This window comes from Rhineura floridana, chromosome 4 (genome assembly GCF_030035675.1).
Source record: "Rhineura floridana isolate rRhiFlo1 chromosome 4, rRhiFlo1.hap2, whole genome shotgun sequence".
In the NCBI taxonomy this organism is placed as follows: Eukaryota; Metazoa; Chordata; class Lepidosauria; order Squamata; family Rhineuridae; genus Rhineura; species Rhineura floridana.
Genome location: NC_084483.1, coordinates 141,965,920 through 141,983,426, shown reverse-complemented (window position 1 = coordinate 141,983,426; position 17,507 = coordinate 141,965,920). Strand labels below are relative to the sequence as shown.

Sequence of the window (17,507 nt, the reverse complement as noted above, 5' to 3'; positions counted from 1 at the left end):
GAAAATGTCAATGAATGCCAAAATGTTTGGGGATTGTTAGCTTTCAAAAGAAGGAGGGATAAGGGAAATTTTAAAAAAGCAAAATTTTTACAAGAGGTAAAAGTGGACATTGAAATTAAATATGAAGAAAATCTCTCATTTGGGGTAAATTGCAAGGCATGAGAAAGGAATTAAAAAATAAACAAATAAAGTAAAATAGAAATGTACCCCAGATGTAGAATACAATAGAACAGTGGTTCCCAATTTCCCCCCCCATGGACCACTTGAAAATTATCAATGGTCTTGGTAGACCACATTATGTCTTCCGACCTCTTTTAGCCATTGTAAGGTGCTGTGCTAGATGCTATATGATTTTTAATTGCATTTTTATTGTTTCTTTTATTTGTCATATTATATTTTATCGTATTACAATTTGTGTTCCATTGAAAATGCAATATAAGAAATAAAAGAAGCAATAAAAATACAGTTAAAAATCAATACGAATGTTTAATGCAGGCATGCCATGGACCACCTGAATGAAGCTCATGGACCACTGGTGGTCTATGGACCATAGCTTGGGAACCCCTGCTATAGAAAACAAATAGTCCCTTACCTGTTGCATTTTAAAAGCTATGTTCAAGTTAGTTGATGTCTTTGTAGTTCAAGAAGAACTCTGGCAGATGGAAGCAATGAATCATATTTATAGCACTCTCCATATGCAAAACTACATTGTATTTTAAAACAACTTCAGCCATATGATGACTCAAATGGAACAGGAAGTGCAAGTACCTTATGCATCTTATGCATCGCTTGTCTCATGCAAAATATATACTTTGCATCTTCTAGGAAAAGATAAAGCAGTATAAATGATAAAAATCTGTCTACGTGAACGCTCCTTGCATTTCCAAACCTATTCATTTGGATTGCAGGTTGTAGCTAGTGTGGGAGGGAATATATGAGCTCCAAGCTTTGCTGATGGGTGTGTGTGTGTGCGCTTAATTTTTAAAAATAAATTAATTTGTCTTCAACATGAAGGATATACATGAAATAAGTAAGTGGCTTACTTGTAAAATGCCATGCTGTTTTAATTTTTGGTGATCACTTGAAATAAAAATATCTAGGTAAAAGGGCATCCTGTTTTGTTTTTTTACTAATAAGACTTATGTAATTTATACTTTCCCCAAATAGTCTTGGTGGAGGACCAGATGATGCTAAAGAAATTATGCGACACAGTTTCTTTGCTGGAGTAAACTGGCAAGATGTATATGATAAAAAGGTAGGTTTGTATAGGATGACACTAAATGCTTAAGATATAACAGATGTAGTTATCAGTTGCATTTTTTTTTTAAAAAAGGTAAATATTATTCTCAAAACAGCATTTTTATAGTTCTATAAACTGGCAAAACCATAGGTCTTGAATCAGCCAAAATTAAATACTTTTAAGCCCTTTTGGTTTCAGTGGAAACCAGTATGTGCTTGACTCTCTACTATTGAACTTAATATGGCTTAAAAACTGAGAGAAGTAGAAGTATATGGCTTCCTAAGTAGATACAGGACTGTGTTTGCAAATGACTGCTTTGTGAGAGATTCACCAGCCATCCTGGATAGGGAGCTGGGGGACAAATTTAGTCTTTTCTACCGGACTACACACTGGCACTTTTTAGAGTATCTAGGAGGGGCTACACATATGCATTCATTTGGGTTAGAGAGTATCAATCAGAAACTCTATAGAAACTAGACTATTCCTAATTATGTAATGGAGCTTCTTTCTCCCTATCCCAAATATTTTGAGTTAACTTTTGATTAGTCTCTAATATGTTGCTAAATTGTTTCCCTTCCCCCAAAAAATATTTATTCTGTCATATAAATATTTTTAAGAGGTAAAAATCCTTTTTACTTGATTTCTGCTGAAATGGTGATAAGCAAACTATTATAAAACATATCTTTTACAAATGCATCAGGTGTTTTACTTGTTTCTCTTTTGGAAATTATAACTGGTATCTCTTTAAATGTGTGTGATAATCAGAAAGGAAATCTGGTTAGGATATGTGTATTACTGAAATATACTTTTTTTTTACACTGCTGTGCTGCGTCTTGTCTCACTGCCTTTTGACAGGCATGTTTGTGTAATTCATCATGACTTGACAAATTATTTTTAGTTCACCATTTTAATATTAGAGATTCCTATGAAACTGATTCCTGTTTCTTAACGGGTTTTAAATGCACTATGCCACCCAGGCAAACATCCTTTCTCCAGGACATTTGAGCTTTGGAGGAATGGTTCCAGATTTTTCTGCCTTGGCCAGTCCAATCTCCCTGTAAAGTGAACAGTGTTACATTATATCCTTTTTTGTATCTGAATCTGCCTCTATGCTTGTGTAACGTCTCTCCCATCCCAAAGTGCTAAAACGTTCCCAAAATAAAATCAGTAAATTAAAAAAAAAATGGTATCACATACTAAGTATTTTCTTCACTAAGGCCCAAATAAAAAAAGGCTGATAAACTGTCAAATTTACTCTTATTTAGCCAATAACTTTAAAATATATTATCATTTAATAAAATCACACAGTACAGGTCTTTTGTATAAAGAATGATGACAGATAACCTGTAACTTCTTCTGCACTAAGGGGACTCCTGGAATGTGTAGCAAGAACCAATAGGCAAAGGATAATTCAGATAACTTCATTGGGTTTGATCTTGAGCACCATGAGCAGAAGAAAACTTGTGGAAGGGGACTTCCCTGCCCCTCTTCTCCACTGCTCCCTGCATTTCTGAGGGTTGGGGGACTCTTCAGAATGGAAACAGGGGGCTGCTGGGGGAGAGAGGATTGGCTAAAATTAGGCAGAGGCAACCTTGTGCAAGTGAGGCTAGAGCATGGTGGACTCCTGATACTGGGATTGACATTCCGCATATGAAGAAACCATAATAAGCTCAATTGAAATAATAAAATAGGTTTGGTATCATGAGTTGTAGAAAATTCATATTTTATTTGTGGCTTGCTTCTGGATTATACATTATTCTCATACTTTCAAAGCAAATGGTTGAAATCATGAATGTTAGATTTTTCCTGAGATATGACAAATTTATTTCTTTAAGTCAGGGATGGGAAACCTTTTTCAGTCTAAGGGCCACATTCCCTCATGAGCAAATTTCTGGGGACCACATGCCAGTGGTGGAGTGGCGTTGGCAAAAGATAATGGTGTCAGAGGCAAAAGTGGATGGAGCAGTGGGATTTGACTGTTGTACAGAAAGCGGCATTCCAGCCATGCAAAAGTCAGAGATTTCTATATATATCTTGCCTGCCAACACCTCTCTGTCCAGGCGATCAAAAGGCATTATCACATTTCAAGGACGTATTTTAGCCAGGCAAAAGCACTTGAGAAGGATGTGGAATAGGGCTGAAGAGGGGCATGTCCTGGGGAGAATCCCAGAGGCCAGACAAGAAAGGCCTGAAGTGTTGCATTTGGCCACTGGGCCCCAGGTTCCCCACTCCTTCTTGATGTGGTCATCAGACCTGTCCATTTTTGTTTTTAACTCTATTTTCACACTTTCAAAAAGTACACCTGGGAACTCAAAATCCTCTCTATGGGACACACTGCACATGTAAATACCAGCAGTCTGTAATATTCTGACAATCCTCACACCAACTCATAAACCTTGTTTCTAACTTCATTTACAGAGTTTGTAGCTGCCCAAATTTAGTACAAAATGAGAGTGGTGTCTCCTCCAGAGGTGCTTACACATAAGATATCTCAGCTCCTTAAACTACTAGGGTTGTATCTAAGTTCTACTCAGTATAGACCTATTGAAATTAATGGACTTAAGTAAGTCATGCCCTTTTAATTTTGGTAGGTCTACTCTGAATACGACTAACATTGGAAGTAACCTATAGTTCATTACATTGAACTTGATCTAACTTGCTTAGATTTAAGGCATGTCATATTCTGGGGGTATTCCCTTGAAAACAGATATATATATATATAAATTATTTTATCTGTATTATTAAATGTAACAGATTCAAACAGAAAATGTATATTTGGATTTAAATTAGAATTAGAATTAAACTCTGTTGAAAAGGCTTTAGTGGTAATTACATTATTATCCAGTCTGCAAGATAAAAACGAATTATTAGTCTGGATTGTGTTAATCCCCAGATGTGATGCTAGTAATGGTGCTGTAGGCACTGCTGTTTAAAATCTTTTTTGTTTACTTGCTTGTTTTTGGTTCCCTCCCTCATTTTGATTCCACGTAGTTCAGCTCTCTTCTTTTGCTATACCAAAATTTGTGATTAAAGTTAGTGCTGCCTGCTCAGTGTGTTAATATAGAGCAGGCTGTAACTGTTCTCTTGACTGATCCATGCTCAGAAGGACAGTATGCCTGTCACAAGGAATCTGTGTTTACATAGTATCTGTCTGTGATTGGGGTGTGGTTGCAGGTGAGCTGATTGAATCTGAATCTGGGGTGTGTGTGAAATGAAGGCTATTTGATTTAGGAGGCTGGAGGCACAAGTAATTAATGGTGTTTCAGCTTCTTCTGCTTACTCAGGTTGCAGTCTTGTGATCCTTCTGAATCTGTTGCTGCACATAGATTTTCTAATTGTAGCTGTGACATGGCCATTAATGCTTTCCTTTAATGACATTTGGAGAGTAGGCCTATAACCATTTCCACACTTAGACGTGACAATCATTGTTCATACTTTTATAACACACTCTACTCTTGAAGATGATTTTGAAGTTAAAATTGTGCTAGATTGTAGAGGCTAACTTAATTGCTTCAGAGATAGGTCACCAGGGATGTTTTACTATTAATACTGGAGTCTCAACAGCAGCTTCCTATCCAGTATACTTCAGGGAAGGAGTGACCAGCATGGTGGCTCCATATGAACTGGCCTTCAGGCAGCAGCTTCACTGACATAGCCTTGGATGGTGCAGGGGCAAGGTCAGGGTGGTGGGAGTGCCAGATTTGCTCTGCTGGTGAACTTGCACAACTCCAGCCTCGCTGCTACCCTGCCCCTCCCATCCTGGTAAGCAGCAGTGATGCCATTACTAGGAGGCCAGCACTGCCCCACCACACTGACTGGTCGTTCTTCAGAGTTTTAATCTATAAAGCCCAGAAAAGGTGTGTACCCTACATTCCTTAGACAGTGTTATGCCCTTATAGCTCAGTAAATGTAGACAACAATTCCTGTACAGCCAGGGTAGAATTCTCAGCCAATCCAGTTACTGTAAAATAGTAAGCATACATAGGCTTGGATCAAATATGCCCCTTGTGTGCTTGGAAGGCCCTTCTGTAAAAGCAAGAGGAGTGTCTCCAATTTCCAGTCCTCCTCTGCCTGCAGCCCCTTACCATGTCCTACACCATCCTGAAGTGTGGCTTGAGCCTTAGGAATAGCCTTTGGTAATGTGCAAAGCAATGCAATTGGAATAACATGGCAGGAAAGACCCTTTGTGTGAGCAAAATTCTGCTTGCTCTTCCCTGGATCCTAGCCATGATTGTGTTTGCCACATGGCATCCCAAAAGTCAGGATTTCATGTTATCCATAATATTCATAGTATTATAGTCCACCTGTTGCATTATCAACATAAAAATTTGATACTGACCAATGCGAGTTGTTACTTTAAGGAACCAAGTTATCTCCAGTGCTATTTATATGAAACTATCTTCTACACATAACCTATAGCTGGTTACAATCATATATATTTTTATTTTTGCATTTTTAAGAATATTTAAAAGAACCAAAAGACTTTTATATTGAGCATCACACTTTTAAAAAGATGTTTCCTGCAAGGGCACTTCTTAGATTTTCTAGCAAAAAAAATTTACTGAACAAAAACTAGAACATTCAGGCTGATAAAACCAAGTGCATATGATACAGCTCACAATAGAGAACCTAGAAAGGGCATCTGTGTATTAAACCATTTTTCCAAGTTAAGCATCAGGTGTTGAGTGTCCTTGTCCAACTCTAATTCTAGATGTTCATCACTTATGTATATTATTTTTTCATGATGCCACTATAGAAGGGATATTGTTAGGAAGGGGTTTCTTACTGCATTTCTCTTATTTTCTTCTGGAGGTGGTGTTGAAGTTCCATGTGCTGGTTCCTCATTTCTTGACAAGAGTTCTTCAGAAGCTGGTAATGTTTTTTAGAGGTTTTTTTCCTCTAGAATTGGGTGGTTTATTTTGACAGTATCCGTAAACTTTTGTTACCAAAGGAATAGTTTATAGGATGTAAAATGTACCACTATTTTTGATTTTTTTAAAATGAAAATAGAATTAGAGTACAATGCCAAGAATGCAACTGAGATTTGCTTATGTCACTCCTTTACCCTATTGAACACTGGAGGCAAAAATCTATGAGAAGGAACCGGTAGCACAGACAACCAAGGTACTGTGGAAGGGAGCTGGAGAATTATGACTTAATGCCATGCAAGTGACCTGTCGAGGAGTTTTGTGAGGTAGGAGACGTGATGATAGCTGGAATAGTAGAAATGAAAGCAAAGTGTTATGACCTACCTTCAGCGATACTGAGATATTATAAAAGAGTGCTTAACTGCATGTAATATCCTGATTCCATGTAAAAAGTAAGGCTGCAATCCCATACATGTCTACTCAGAAGTAAGCTCTGTTGGGTTCAGTGGGACTTACTCCCAGGTAAGTGTGTATTGGATTGCAGCCTCACTTTTTTCACTGAGACTTCTGTTCAGGTAACTTTATAGGTTTACAGCATAAACATTTTTGCACTACGTATATTCTGAGTACATTTTCTGCTAATAAATTATTATGGCACATTTTGAGGGTAAAAAATATTATTTAGAATTATATATCTTAAATTTTGCATCTGACAGCAGCCTAGAGAATGTTTTTGTATTTGCAGTTTTCTTTTTCTTTCTTTCTGATATTATGTATTTGTTTATTAAATTTGTATTATACCCCTCAACCCAAAGGTCCCTATGGTAGTACATAACAATATATTAAAAATACACAAGAACAATAAAGCCTACAATATAAAATAGATACATAAGCAAAATATCAACATATCTAGAAATTAGAAATTTCTACAATCCAACAGCAATCTATATTTTACATGAACCAAATCCATAAGCCTGGGAAAATAAATGTGGCTTAATCTGATGCATAAAGACAGACAATGTAGGGAGAACAGCCAGATCTTTATGGAGAGGAAGTTTGATATCCAGGGTGCCACAACAGAGAATTGCACTATGAACTATAGATGTTGACGGAACTACAAACAGGGCCTCTCCTGAAAACTTTAAGGCATGGGATGGCAGGCTAAAGGGGAGGCAATTCTTCCAGTACCTGGGCCCCAGGCCATATAGAGCTCTATAGACCAAAGTAAAGATGTGAAGGCCCAGAAAATAGCCAGAAAAATTTGTGGGGAAAAGCAGTTTTTTTCCTTTTTTCCCCCGAAGCCTTTTTTTTTTCTGAAAAATTGAAAAAAATGAAGAAAAAATGGATTATGGAATGTTTTGTTTCAGCATGATGAATAAAATATTTCATTGAATCTCCTCCCCCCCTTTTTTTCCTCAGTTCTTTTTATGGGAATGGATGCTTTATGTCAGCTTGACACTGTAGAGGACTAGCAGAGACATACATTTTCTTTTTTATTAATGTTAATGGTTTCTTCTGGTTTTTTAAATTGTTTTTTGCCTGCTCCTCATAAACTGGCAAAACAAAAGAGGTTCCTTACAGTTCAGGTGTTCCTAACAGTTCAGGATCTTATAGAACCATTTGTTACAAAAAAAGTAAAAAAATTAAAAAGCAAATTCAATTTGTAATAATTGTTTGAATAAAATGCACTTTTAATATACCAAATGTGATAATTTTATGTGAAACCAACTTGTACATAATTATATATGATGTTCCTGAAGTAACAAAATGAGTTTGAATCTGTAAAAAGTGCTAATACTGCATTTTTTCAATTTTTCCAAAGAATTCTGTTTTTTCTGGAAAAAAATGGGAAAAAACTGTTTTTTTCCCATGGCTTCAAAATTTCTGAAAATTTTACATCTCTAGACCAAAATCAATTTGCCAATTTGTTACCAGGCCAGGTTCAAAGTACTTGTGTTAATCCACAAAGCCCTAAACAATTTGGCCCCAAAGTACCTTAAGGGCCACCTGACTTCGTATGTTACATTTCAGTTACTGAGATCCTCTGATGGGGCATTTTCATGCCTCTCAGGTTTGGCTGCCTCCATCAGAAACTGAGCCTTTAGTGTGGAACTTCCTACCAATAGAGGTTTGGCATGAACTATCTCTCCTTTCTTTCAGGCGTCTCTTGAAAACTGAAATTTTTAGACAGGCCTTTGTAACTTTCTCTCTAAACAGTGCAGTATTTATTGATGGTTTTAATGATGTTTTTATTGGTTTTTTAATTATTATTATTATTACTTGAATTTATATGCCACTTTTCCATACAAATATGCTCAAAGTGGCTTACAAAAATGCAAATGACTACATCAATAGCAATCAATTCAAAAACAATCATTTCAAATAATTTCAAAACATAACAATCCAACAGTAACTCCAATTGATTACCTAAACATTATCATATCTAAAGTCATCATAAAACATCATAAAACAAGCTATTAATCAATTAAAACATATCAAATTAATAACACATTTCAATATTAATAACATAATTTTCCAGTACAAAAGCATAAGAAAACAGTTTTTGTCACTCTAGCATTGATGTCAAGAGTCTCTACTGATGGCTGCTGTTGTTATATGAAGACTCCATGTTCAGAGGTAGACTAACTCCAGGCACCGGTGGCTGGAGAGAACCCACAGTGGGAGAAGGCTATTGCTTATAGACTCCCCCCAAAAGCAGCCAGATGGACACTGCAGAAAGGCAAGACGCTGGACAAGGCAGCACCTCAGTCTAGTCCCCAACAAAACAGAGCACACATAGCTTGCACAAATGCTCCCCAAAATACACAACATGGCAGCGGCACCCCCCAGCATCCCCACTCCGTCGCTTGGGGCCCCACCTGTCTGCACCAGGCTCCATGATGTGGCGATGGCAGGCAGGCAGGCAGACCGGCAACCTTGCATGCAGGGTGGCAGATGGCTCCTTACCCCAGGCGACTTCTCTGGGAGCCTCTCCTCACCCTCTCCTCCAACATGCTCCACCAAGGCCCTATGAGGAGAGACTGAAAAAACTGGGCATGTTTAGCCCGGAGAAGACAAGATTGAGGGGATACATGATAGCACTCTTCAAGTACATGAAAGGTTACCTCCCCCTTGTAACTGCAGAAGCAGAAGCAGTGCTGAGAAACAGCAGATGCCATAGCCGCCAAGACCTCCGCCATCTTATTTGAGCAGAATTATAGATCTATAATTATAGATTATAGTTATAATTATAGAATTATATATTTAATTGTGTCTTGTGTGTTGTAAGCCTCCTTGATGTACTTCTGTGAAAAGTGTGGCTTATAAATACTTTAATAACTTATAAAGTCAGCATCTTAAATTTGGCAAGGTAGCAAAAAGGCAGCCTGTGCAAATCCTTTATATGTGTTACATGATTCCTCTGCATGGCACTGGTCGATAACCTGGCTGCCATGTTCTGCATCAGTTGCAACTTCCATAGAATCTTCAAGGGTAGCTCCATGTAGAGAGCATTGCAGTAGTCTAATTTAGATGTTACCAGAGCATGTAGTACCATATCTAAACTATCTAGATCCAGGAGGGATTGTAGCTGGTAAGGTAAGCCAGCTATAGCTGGGCATAGGTACCCCTTGCCATTGAAGCCACCTGGACCTCAGGAGATAATGATGACTAAAAAAGCACACACATCCCAAGCTATGAACCTGCTTCTTCAAGGAAGTGCAACTCCATCCAGAACAGGCAGTCTTCCCAATAATGAATATTACTGACAGACATTAAACTATGTAACAGCTGTATCCAATGGTAGCTTTACACTAGCAGAGAACACTTCTGCTTATGTAAGGCGGGCCCCCTAATTTTTACTGATCTCCCTCATATGCTGTAGTTCCTTGGAAAGCTGCTTCTGTGTGTTGGTGGACATTCTAGAACAGTTTGATTGATTGATTGATTTGATTTATTACAGTCAAGTGACCAGCATATTATACAAATACAATTAAAATGCTATTAAAAACATCATTAAAAATACAATTAAAAAAAATCATTAAAACAGCGACCTTAGGACTATATAAGCGTACACAGACAATACCCAGGACAAGTTGAAAATTGGTTCTCAGGTCTATGTCAGCTGATTGTTTAACAATGACCTACGGCGAGCAATAGCAGCAGCGCAGAAGCTCACTACCTTTCTCGTAATGTGAGGAGATTGGTCAGACAATAGGTATTTAGTATAAAATATAATATCCCTACCCGGAATTTTTTTTAATAGCGGGGAGATAAAGGAGTCATGAAGATCACTATAAAAAGTACGTGCTAATAAAACGTGACCCACCGATTCTACAACACCCGCCTCACAGGGGCACAGTCGTGCTTCCAATGGGATTTTCTGGTATCTGCCATCTAAAAGAGTCGATGGAAGGACATTGAACTTGGTCAGCATAAAAGCTTTCCTAAGTCTGGGAGTGGGAAGGGAAGCCAGGTATGTAGCAGGCCCAGGCCCCCCTAAGCTGAATCAGAGGCCGGGGTTAGGGGTGGTTTGTGAGATATGATTCTGAAGGTCACCATCTAGAATGCACTGGAGGACGGCCGTCTTCGCTTTGGAGAAACCTAATGCATGGATTGCTACAGGTGAAAAACCTAAGCCCAAAAGTTTTGAGCCTAGGGATTTCTTCCAGTTTGACTGACAGACGTCCGATAGGATTAGCGGAGCCAGACCTACAGGACACAACAGCATTTTCAGCCAAAACTTTAACCTGAGCATCCATGCACGAGCCTCCAATGAAGGAAGCCCTGCTTCTAATTGTAATGAGAAATTAGGAACACAAGATGGTGTACCCATAATGGACAGTAAAAATTTAGTTTGGACGGCTTCGTAAGAGAGATACTTGGTATAAATAATAAACTGGGAGCCATATAATATCTGGGGAATAACTTTAGCCACGAATACCCGAATGACAGATGGAACGTGTTGTCCCCCTTTAGAATAGAAAAATGCGAGTAAGGCTTTCGAGCTCCTATACACATTTGCGATAACGCTTTTAACTTGGGGGAGCCAGGAACCCGTGGAAGAAAAAATAACCCCTAGATATCTATACAATGTTACTTGGGCTATGGGAAGCCGATTCAGGCGCCAACAATGCTGGGCCCACTTCCTTGAGAATGCTACTATCTTCGATTTGTCATGATTGATGACCAGAAGTTCTTTATCACAAAACTTTGTGAGCTCCCTCAATAAGCGACAGAGGCCAGTACAAGAGAGAGATAGCAAAACTACGTCGTCTGCATAGAGAAGAATGGATATAGGCCTGTTTGCCAACATAGGATGATGGGAGGGTATTTGAGTCAGATTCTTGACCAAGGAGTTGATGTAAAGGTTGAACAGTGTGGGAGCTAAAATGCAGCCTAGTTTAACTCCTTTGAATGTGGAGATGGGCCTGGAAAGGTTGCCAACGTTATTACATCTTATACATAGCCGTGTATTTTGATGTAGGCAATGTAGAAGTGTTAGCAACCATCTGTCAATGTTTGTGTTCTCTAGTTTTTCCCAGAGCCTGTCTCTAGAGATAAGGTCAAACGCAGACTTGAAATCTATAAAGGCTGCATAAAGAGACACCCCCCCCCCGACTTTGATGAATATTTTCCAGCAAGATGTTGGAGCACAAGGCCAAGATCCACGGTGGAGCGCTCCATTCTGAATCCAGCCTGTTCATTGCCAGTAAATTTTCTTGGTCCATCCAGGACTGGAGTTTTTCAAGAAGATGACTGGCGTAGAGTTTGCTAACGATATTAAGTAAACTGTTGGGCCTATAGTTAGCTGGATCCGAATGACTGCCTTTTTTATAAATCGGAATAATAATGGCGAGACCCCAATCCTCTGGGTTGCACATAGAACGATCAATAGTCGTGAAGAGAGCTGCCAAAACGGGAGCCCACCACTCAGTGTTAGATTTAAAAACTTCGGGTGGAATATTATTGGGCCCGGGGGCTTTGCCCAGCTTTAGTTTGCTAAAGGTGTCCTTCCTTTTGCATACAAAAGTGTTTCTGCTAACATAAAGCCATCCCAGGACACAACACTTAGATCCCAATCTAAAGGCCTTCATGGATATTTGAATCATTTCATGGTACCTAATGCCAGACTCGGTGAACTCAGTAGAAATCTTACTATATATCAATTTGGGGAGTAGGTCAAGAGGCCTTTAGATTAAAAGAACTTTTTTCCAGTTATGCAAGTTGCATTGCTTGTTGTATATATTTAATTTTAATGGCTATCCCTTTCTTCCCATTTGTTTCTTACTAACAATTTCTATAAATGGATAGATGTGAAAAATTACTGTTACTATCCCAAGTAATGCTGAGACACATTTATCTTTATGACAGATTTCTGAAAAATGTCAAAATGATACAGCTGGTTTACTCTTCAGAATATCTTCCATATTTAATTATTACATAATGTGTTGAATAATTTTTTAAAAATTGCACTAATTTTAAAGGTCCAAATCCAGCTAAATTGGAACCAGCAGAAGAAATTAGGCTGCATTCCTAACACTACTTACCTGGAGTAAGCATTGATTCATTACAGAGTACTTAGGAGTATACATGGTTAGGATTGTGCTGTTATTCATGACAAACCTATATATGCCTACTCAGAAGTAAGCCCCATTGAACTAATTGGGATTTACTTCTGAGTAACCATGCATAGGGGTGTAGTCTTTATAATTACTACTTTCGGCTGGATCAGTGGCAGTTTTTTTCTAAACTCACCAGTTCACCAAAATGCTTGGGAAGTATTTCTAGGATCGGCTATCCGTGGGAATGTCTGTCTGTCTGTCTAATCTGTTTTTCAAAGCCTAGGCCTTCATAAAGTTGTCTCTCTCTGATTGAATGACATTTACCCTGCAATGATAATTAGTGTTCAATTTTTAGTGATGAACAAATCTATCAGTTACTCAATTTTTTCCCTTCTTAATTTCAGTTGATTACATTTCGGCATCAGTTTGTGATTTTTTTAAGTTCTCATGAAAATTCCTCAGCATTTTAACGTACCTTTCTTAACAAGTACATTTTGAAAGTAATTTCCCCCTATTATTTTCATTAATACACATTTTTATGCACACTTTCTTTTAATATATGTATGTTTCTCCACATTTTTTGGTACTGCATCACAAAATTGCAATGGAAATGGACTGCCTTCAAGTCGATCCTGATTTAGGCGACCCTATGAATAGGGTTTTCATGGTAAGCAGTATTCAGAGGTGGTTTACCATTGCCTTCCTCTGGCATCACAAAATTAGGAGGTGTGAATTTCAAAGGATTGTTGCATTTCAGTTCACATACTGTTTCAGGAAGTTTGAATTAAGTAGGTTCACATTAAAATGGAAATAGAACCAAATGTCTCCTCCATCTTTTGAAAGAATAGACCATGAAAACTGAAATACTAAATTAAAATAAAAATTAGTGTATACCAGTCATGATTTTAAAAAAAGTTTTGGTTCAGGTGATGGAGAATTTTCTCCTCTGGGGTCTTTTGCTGGGGGTCCTTGAAGAACTTTTAAGACACAGGCTTGAAGCAAAAAAGTAGGCCTTTATTCTTTACAAGCATATGCAGGGTCAGCCTCCCAGAAACATCCAGGAGAGACTGCAATGAGGCACAGTCTGCATATATCTTTTATACAGTACTAAATACACATGTGACATTAGTTTACCAATCCCACAAGTTCCTTCCCACATAACGTAACAGTTCCTCCTGCAATATTTTCAACCAATCTGATAATTTTATTAAAACGAGTATATGTATATTCATAATTTGCAACCACCTCCCATCTCATTGTCCTGCTGTCTTCTTTGGCTAATGTCAATCCGTCCCCTTGACTAATATTTCCAATATTCCCCTGTCTCCTTGACCGATGTTACCACTATTCTTCTGCTCACGTTACTAATGGTTTTAGGCCAGTTGAGAGCGGTTTGTACCTTACACTTCATTCTACTTATCGTGAGTGGGCGTTCATGCATACTTTCATGGTTCCTGATCGGCCAAGCTGACCCAGGGACACCTGAGGACATGACAACACCACAATGCCAGGTTGAGATTGGTTAACTTAGGGTGACCATGAGCATCATAGATTTATTAGCCTGCTATAAGGTTCCTTATTCCTTATATTTTCTCAGAAATCCCATTCCTTATTTATAAAATACATAGCTTATGAGGGAGGATTATATTTAAACACTGGGCTACTTTTGAAGACCACCCAGTCTAGGGAAGACACTGGGGCTAATTCTGTCCACCCAGTGTCTCTCAGCCTCAGAGGAATAGACAAAGCAAGCCACCTCAAAATACTTATTTACCATGAGTACCCACTTAAAAAGTTGTATCGTATTTATCAAAAGTGAAAAAACCAACACACCAAGTTATTTTAAAATGTATGCTAAAGCTCAAAGTTCCTCTTGTTCCTGCTTTGGAAGAGTTACAAAATATTTCTGCTAGTCGGCGTTCTCGCTCTACAAAATCAAGAATACAGTAGGGCCCCACTCATATGGCGGGTTATGTTCTGGACCCCCGCTGTAAAGCGAAAACCGCTGTAAAGCAGAACTCATTGAATAGACTGGCGCGCAATGCCCGAAAACCGCCGTAAAAGTGGAACAAGCGCCATATGAGTGGGGCTTTAGTCTAATTGCGTCTAATTGAGACCTCTGTATTAGCGAATCGCCATAAAGCAAAGTGCCATAAAGCGGGACCCTACTGTAGAATATATGTCATTGTTATCTATTTCACTAAAGTTAGTTTCTCAGGATAAAACAGTTAAAAATATAGCAATCATAGATTATAGGCTTCCTTTGCTTAAAACAATACGGTCGTTAATCAAAGTTAATCATACACACAGGCCTACTTGCTTCTTTCTCATGGGTTGGGAAGTTGAAACTGAATTTGCTATCCCTGTGATCCCAAGGCCTGTGGCCTTCTTTGCTTAATTCTTTATGATTTTATTATATAAACCCATACCTTCTAATATAATAACCTAAGTTTATATGTGTGAATATATAAAAATTCTCCATTACAGGATCTAAAGGAACTTATACATTCAAGCCAAATAAAAAACTGTTTGAATTTGAGGGGAGTCTGAAGCTGTATATAGATACCCTGCTTGTGCAGAATTACATTATCTATAATTGTATCATGTGTTCCAAGGCTAAGCCTTAACACCACCACCAGGGCTAAACTATGAGCTTTGTCTCAAGCTCTGATGCATCTGCTTGTACTTGGTATGCTTATTTATTTTTTAAAAAAATATTTATTTATTATTTGATTTATGTCCCACCCTTCCTCTCAGCAGGAACCCAAATGTACAGTTTGTTAAACAGTAAAATTCAAAAAAATTGTTAGTAAGGTCTGATCAAAAACATGTCACTTCACTGGTTAGAGGTAGGTAGCCAGGTCAGAAGCATCCCAAACCCTGGGATTTCAGAGGCGGGCCCTAGTGATGCCATGGGAGCGGGCCCTGTGTGTGTTATGTGTGTAATGTGCCTTCAAGTCGATTGTAGAATAGTAGAGTTGGAAGGGGCCTATCATGCCATTGAGTCCAACCCCCTGCTGAGTGCAGGAATCCAAATCAAAGCATTCCCGACAGATGGCTGTCCAGCAGCATCTTGAATGCCTCCAGTGTTGGAGAGCCGACTACCTCTCTTGGTAATTGGTTCCATTGTCGTATGGCTCTAACAGTTAGGAAGTTTTTTCTGATGTCCAGTCGAAATCTGGCTTCCTGCAACTTGAGCCCATTATTCCATGTCCTGCACTCTGGGACAATCGAGAAGAGATCCCGGCCCTCCTCTATGTGACAACCTTTCATGTACTTGAAGAATGCTATCATCTCTCCCCTCAGTCTTTTCTTCTTCAGGCTAAACATGCCCAGTTCTTTCAGTCTCTCCTCATAGGCTTTGTTTCCAGTCCCCTGATCATGTTTGTTGCCTTCCTTTGTCTGCATCCTTCTTGAAGTGTGGAGACCAGAACTGGGTGCAGTATTCAAGATGAGGCCTAACCAGTGCTGAATAGAGGGGAACTAGTACTTCACATGATTTGGAAACTATACTTCTGTTAATGCAGCCTAATATAGCATTTGCCTTTTTTTCCAGCCACATCACATCGTTGGCTCATATTCAGCTTGTGATCAACAACAATTCCAAGATCCTTCTTACATGTCACATTGCTGAGCCCAAGTATCTCCCATTTTATAACTGCATTTGGTTTCTTTTTCCTAAGTGTAGAACTTTGCATTTATCCCTGTTGAATTTCATTCTGTTGTTTTCAGCCCAATGCTCCAGCCTATCAAGGTCCCTTTGAATTTTGTTTCTGTCTTCCATGGTATTAGCTATGCCCCCCAACTTTGTATCATCTGCAAATTTAATAAGCATGCTTTGTACCTTCTCATCCAAGTTGTTAATAAAAATGTTAAAGAGCACTGAGCCCAGGACCGAGCCCTGTGGTACCCCACTCATTACTTCTGCCCAGTTTGAGAAGGAACCATTGATAAGCACTCTTTGAGTACAATTCTGGAGCCAACTGTGGATCCACCTGATAGTTGTTCCATCCAGCCCACATTTAGCTAGCTTGCTAATCATAATATCATGCGGCACTTCGTCAAAAGCTTTGCTGAAGTCGAGATATATTATGTCCACAGCATGTGACTTATGGTGATCCTATGAATCAGTGACCTCCAATAGCATTTGTTATAAACCACCTTTGTAAGTTCAGGTCTGTGGCTTCTTTTATGGAATCAATCCATCTGTTGTTTGGCCTTCCTCTTTTTCTATTTCCTTCTATTTTTCCCAGCATTATTTTCTTTTCAAGTGAATCATGTCTTCTCATTATGTGCCCAAAGTATGATAACTTCACTTTCATCATTTTAGCTTCTAATGATACTTACTTGTCTTTTTCGCTGTTCCTGGTATCTGCAAAGCTCTCCTTCAACCACATTTCAAATGAGTTGATTTTTCTCTTACCCACTTTTTTCACTTTGTCCAACTTTCACATCCATACATAGAGATCGGGAATACCATGGTCTGAATGTTCCTGACTTTTGTGTTCAGTGATACATCTTTGCATTTGAGGACCTTTTCTAGTTCTCTCATAGCTGCCCTCCCCAATCCTAGCCTTCTTCTGACTTCTTGACTTTTTCTTCCATTTTGGTTAATGACTGTGCCAAGGTTTTGATAATCCTTGATAAGTTCAATGTCCTCATTGTCGACTTTAAAGTTGCATAAATCTTCTGTTGTCATTAGTCTTTTTGATTTTTAGCTGTAGTCCTGCTTTTGTGCTTTCCTCTTTAACTTTCATCAGCATTCGTTTCAAATCATTATTGGTTTCTGCTAATAGTATCCTGGCTTGGGACCATGATACCTGAAAGACCTTCGTA

The 17,507-nt window shown here is 38.6% G+C and overlaps 1 protein-coding gene across 10 annotated transcripts in view; it reads left to right on the top strand.

The window, feature by feature from the left end:
* Positions 1–17,507, top strand: part of AKT3 (AKT serine/threonine kinase 3) — a 289,204-nt gene that overhangs the window by 246,187 nt on the left and 25,510 nt on the right. For 8 of the 10 annotated variants that reach the window (XM_061624615.1, XM_061624607.1, XM_061624611.1 and 5 more), the window contains 2 exons: positions 1,168–1,255; positions 6,053–6,112. In XM_061624615.1, the coding sequence (XP_061480599.1) occupies positions 1,168–1,255; positions 6,053–6,112 (148 nt within the window). The remainder of the gene's footprint in view (positions 1–1,167; positions 1,256–6,052; positions 6,113–17,507) is intronic. The other 2 variants (XM_061624614.1, XM_061624617.1) reach the window with 1 other exon arrangement.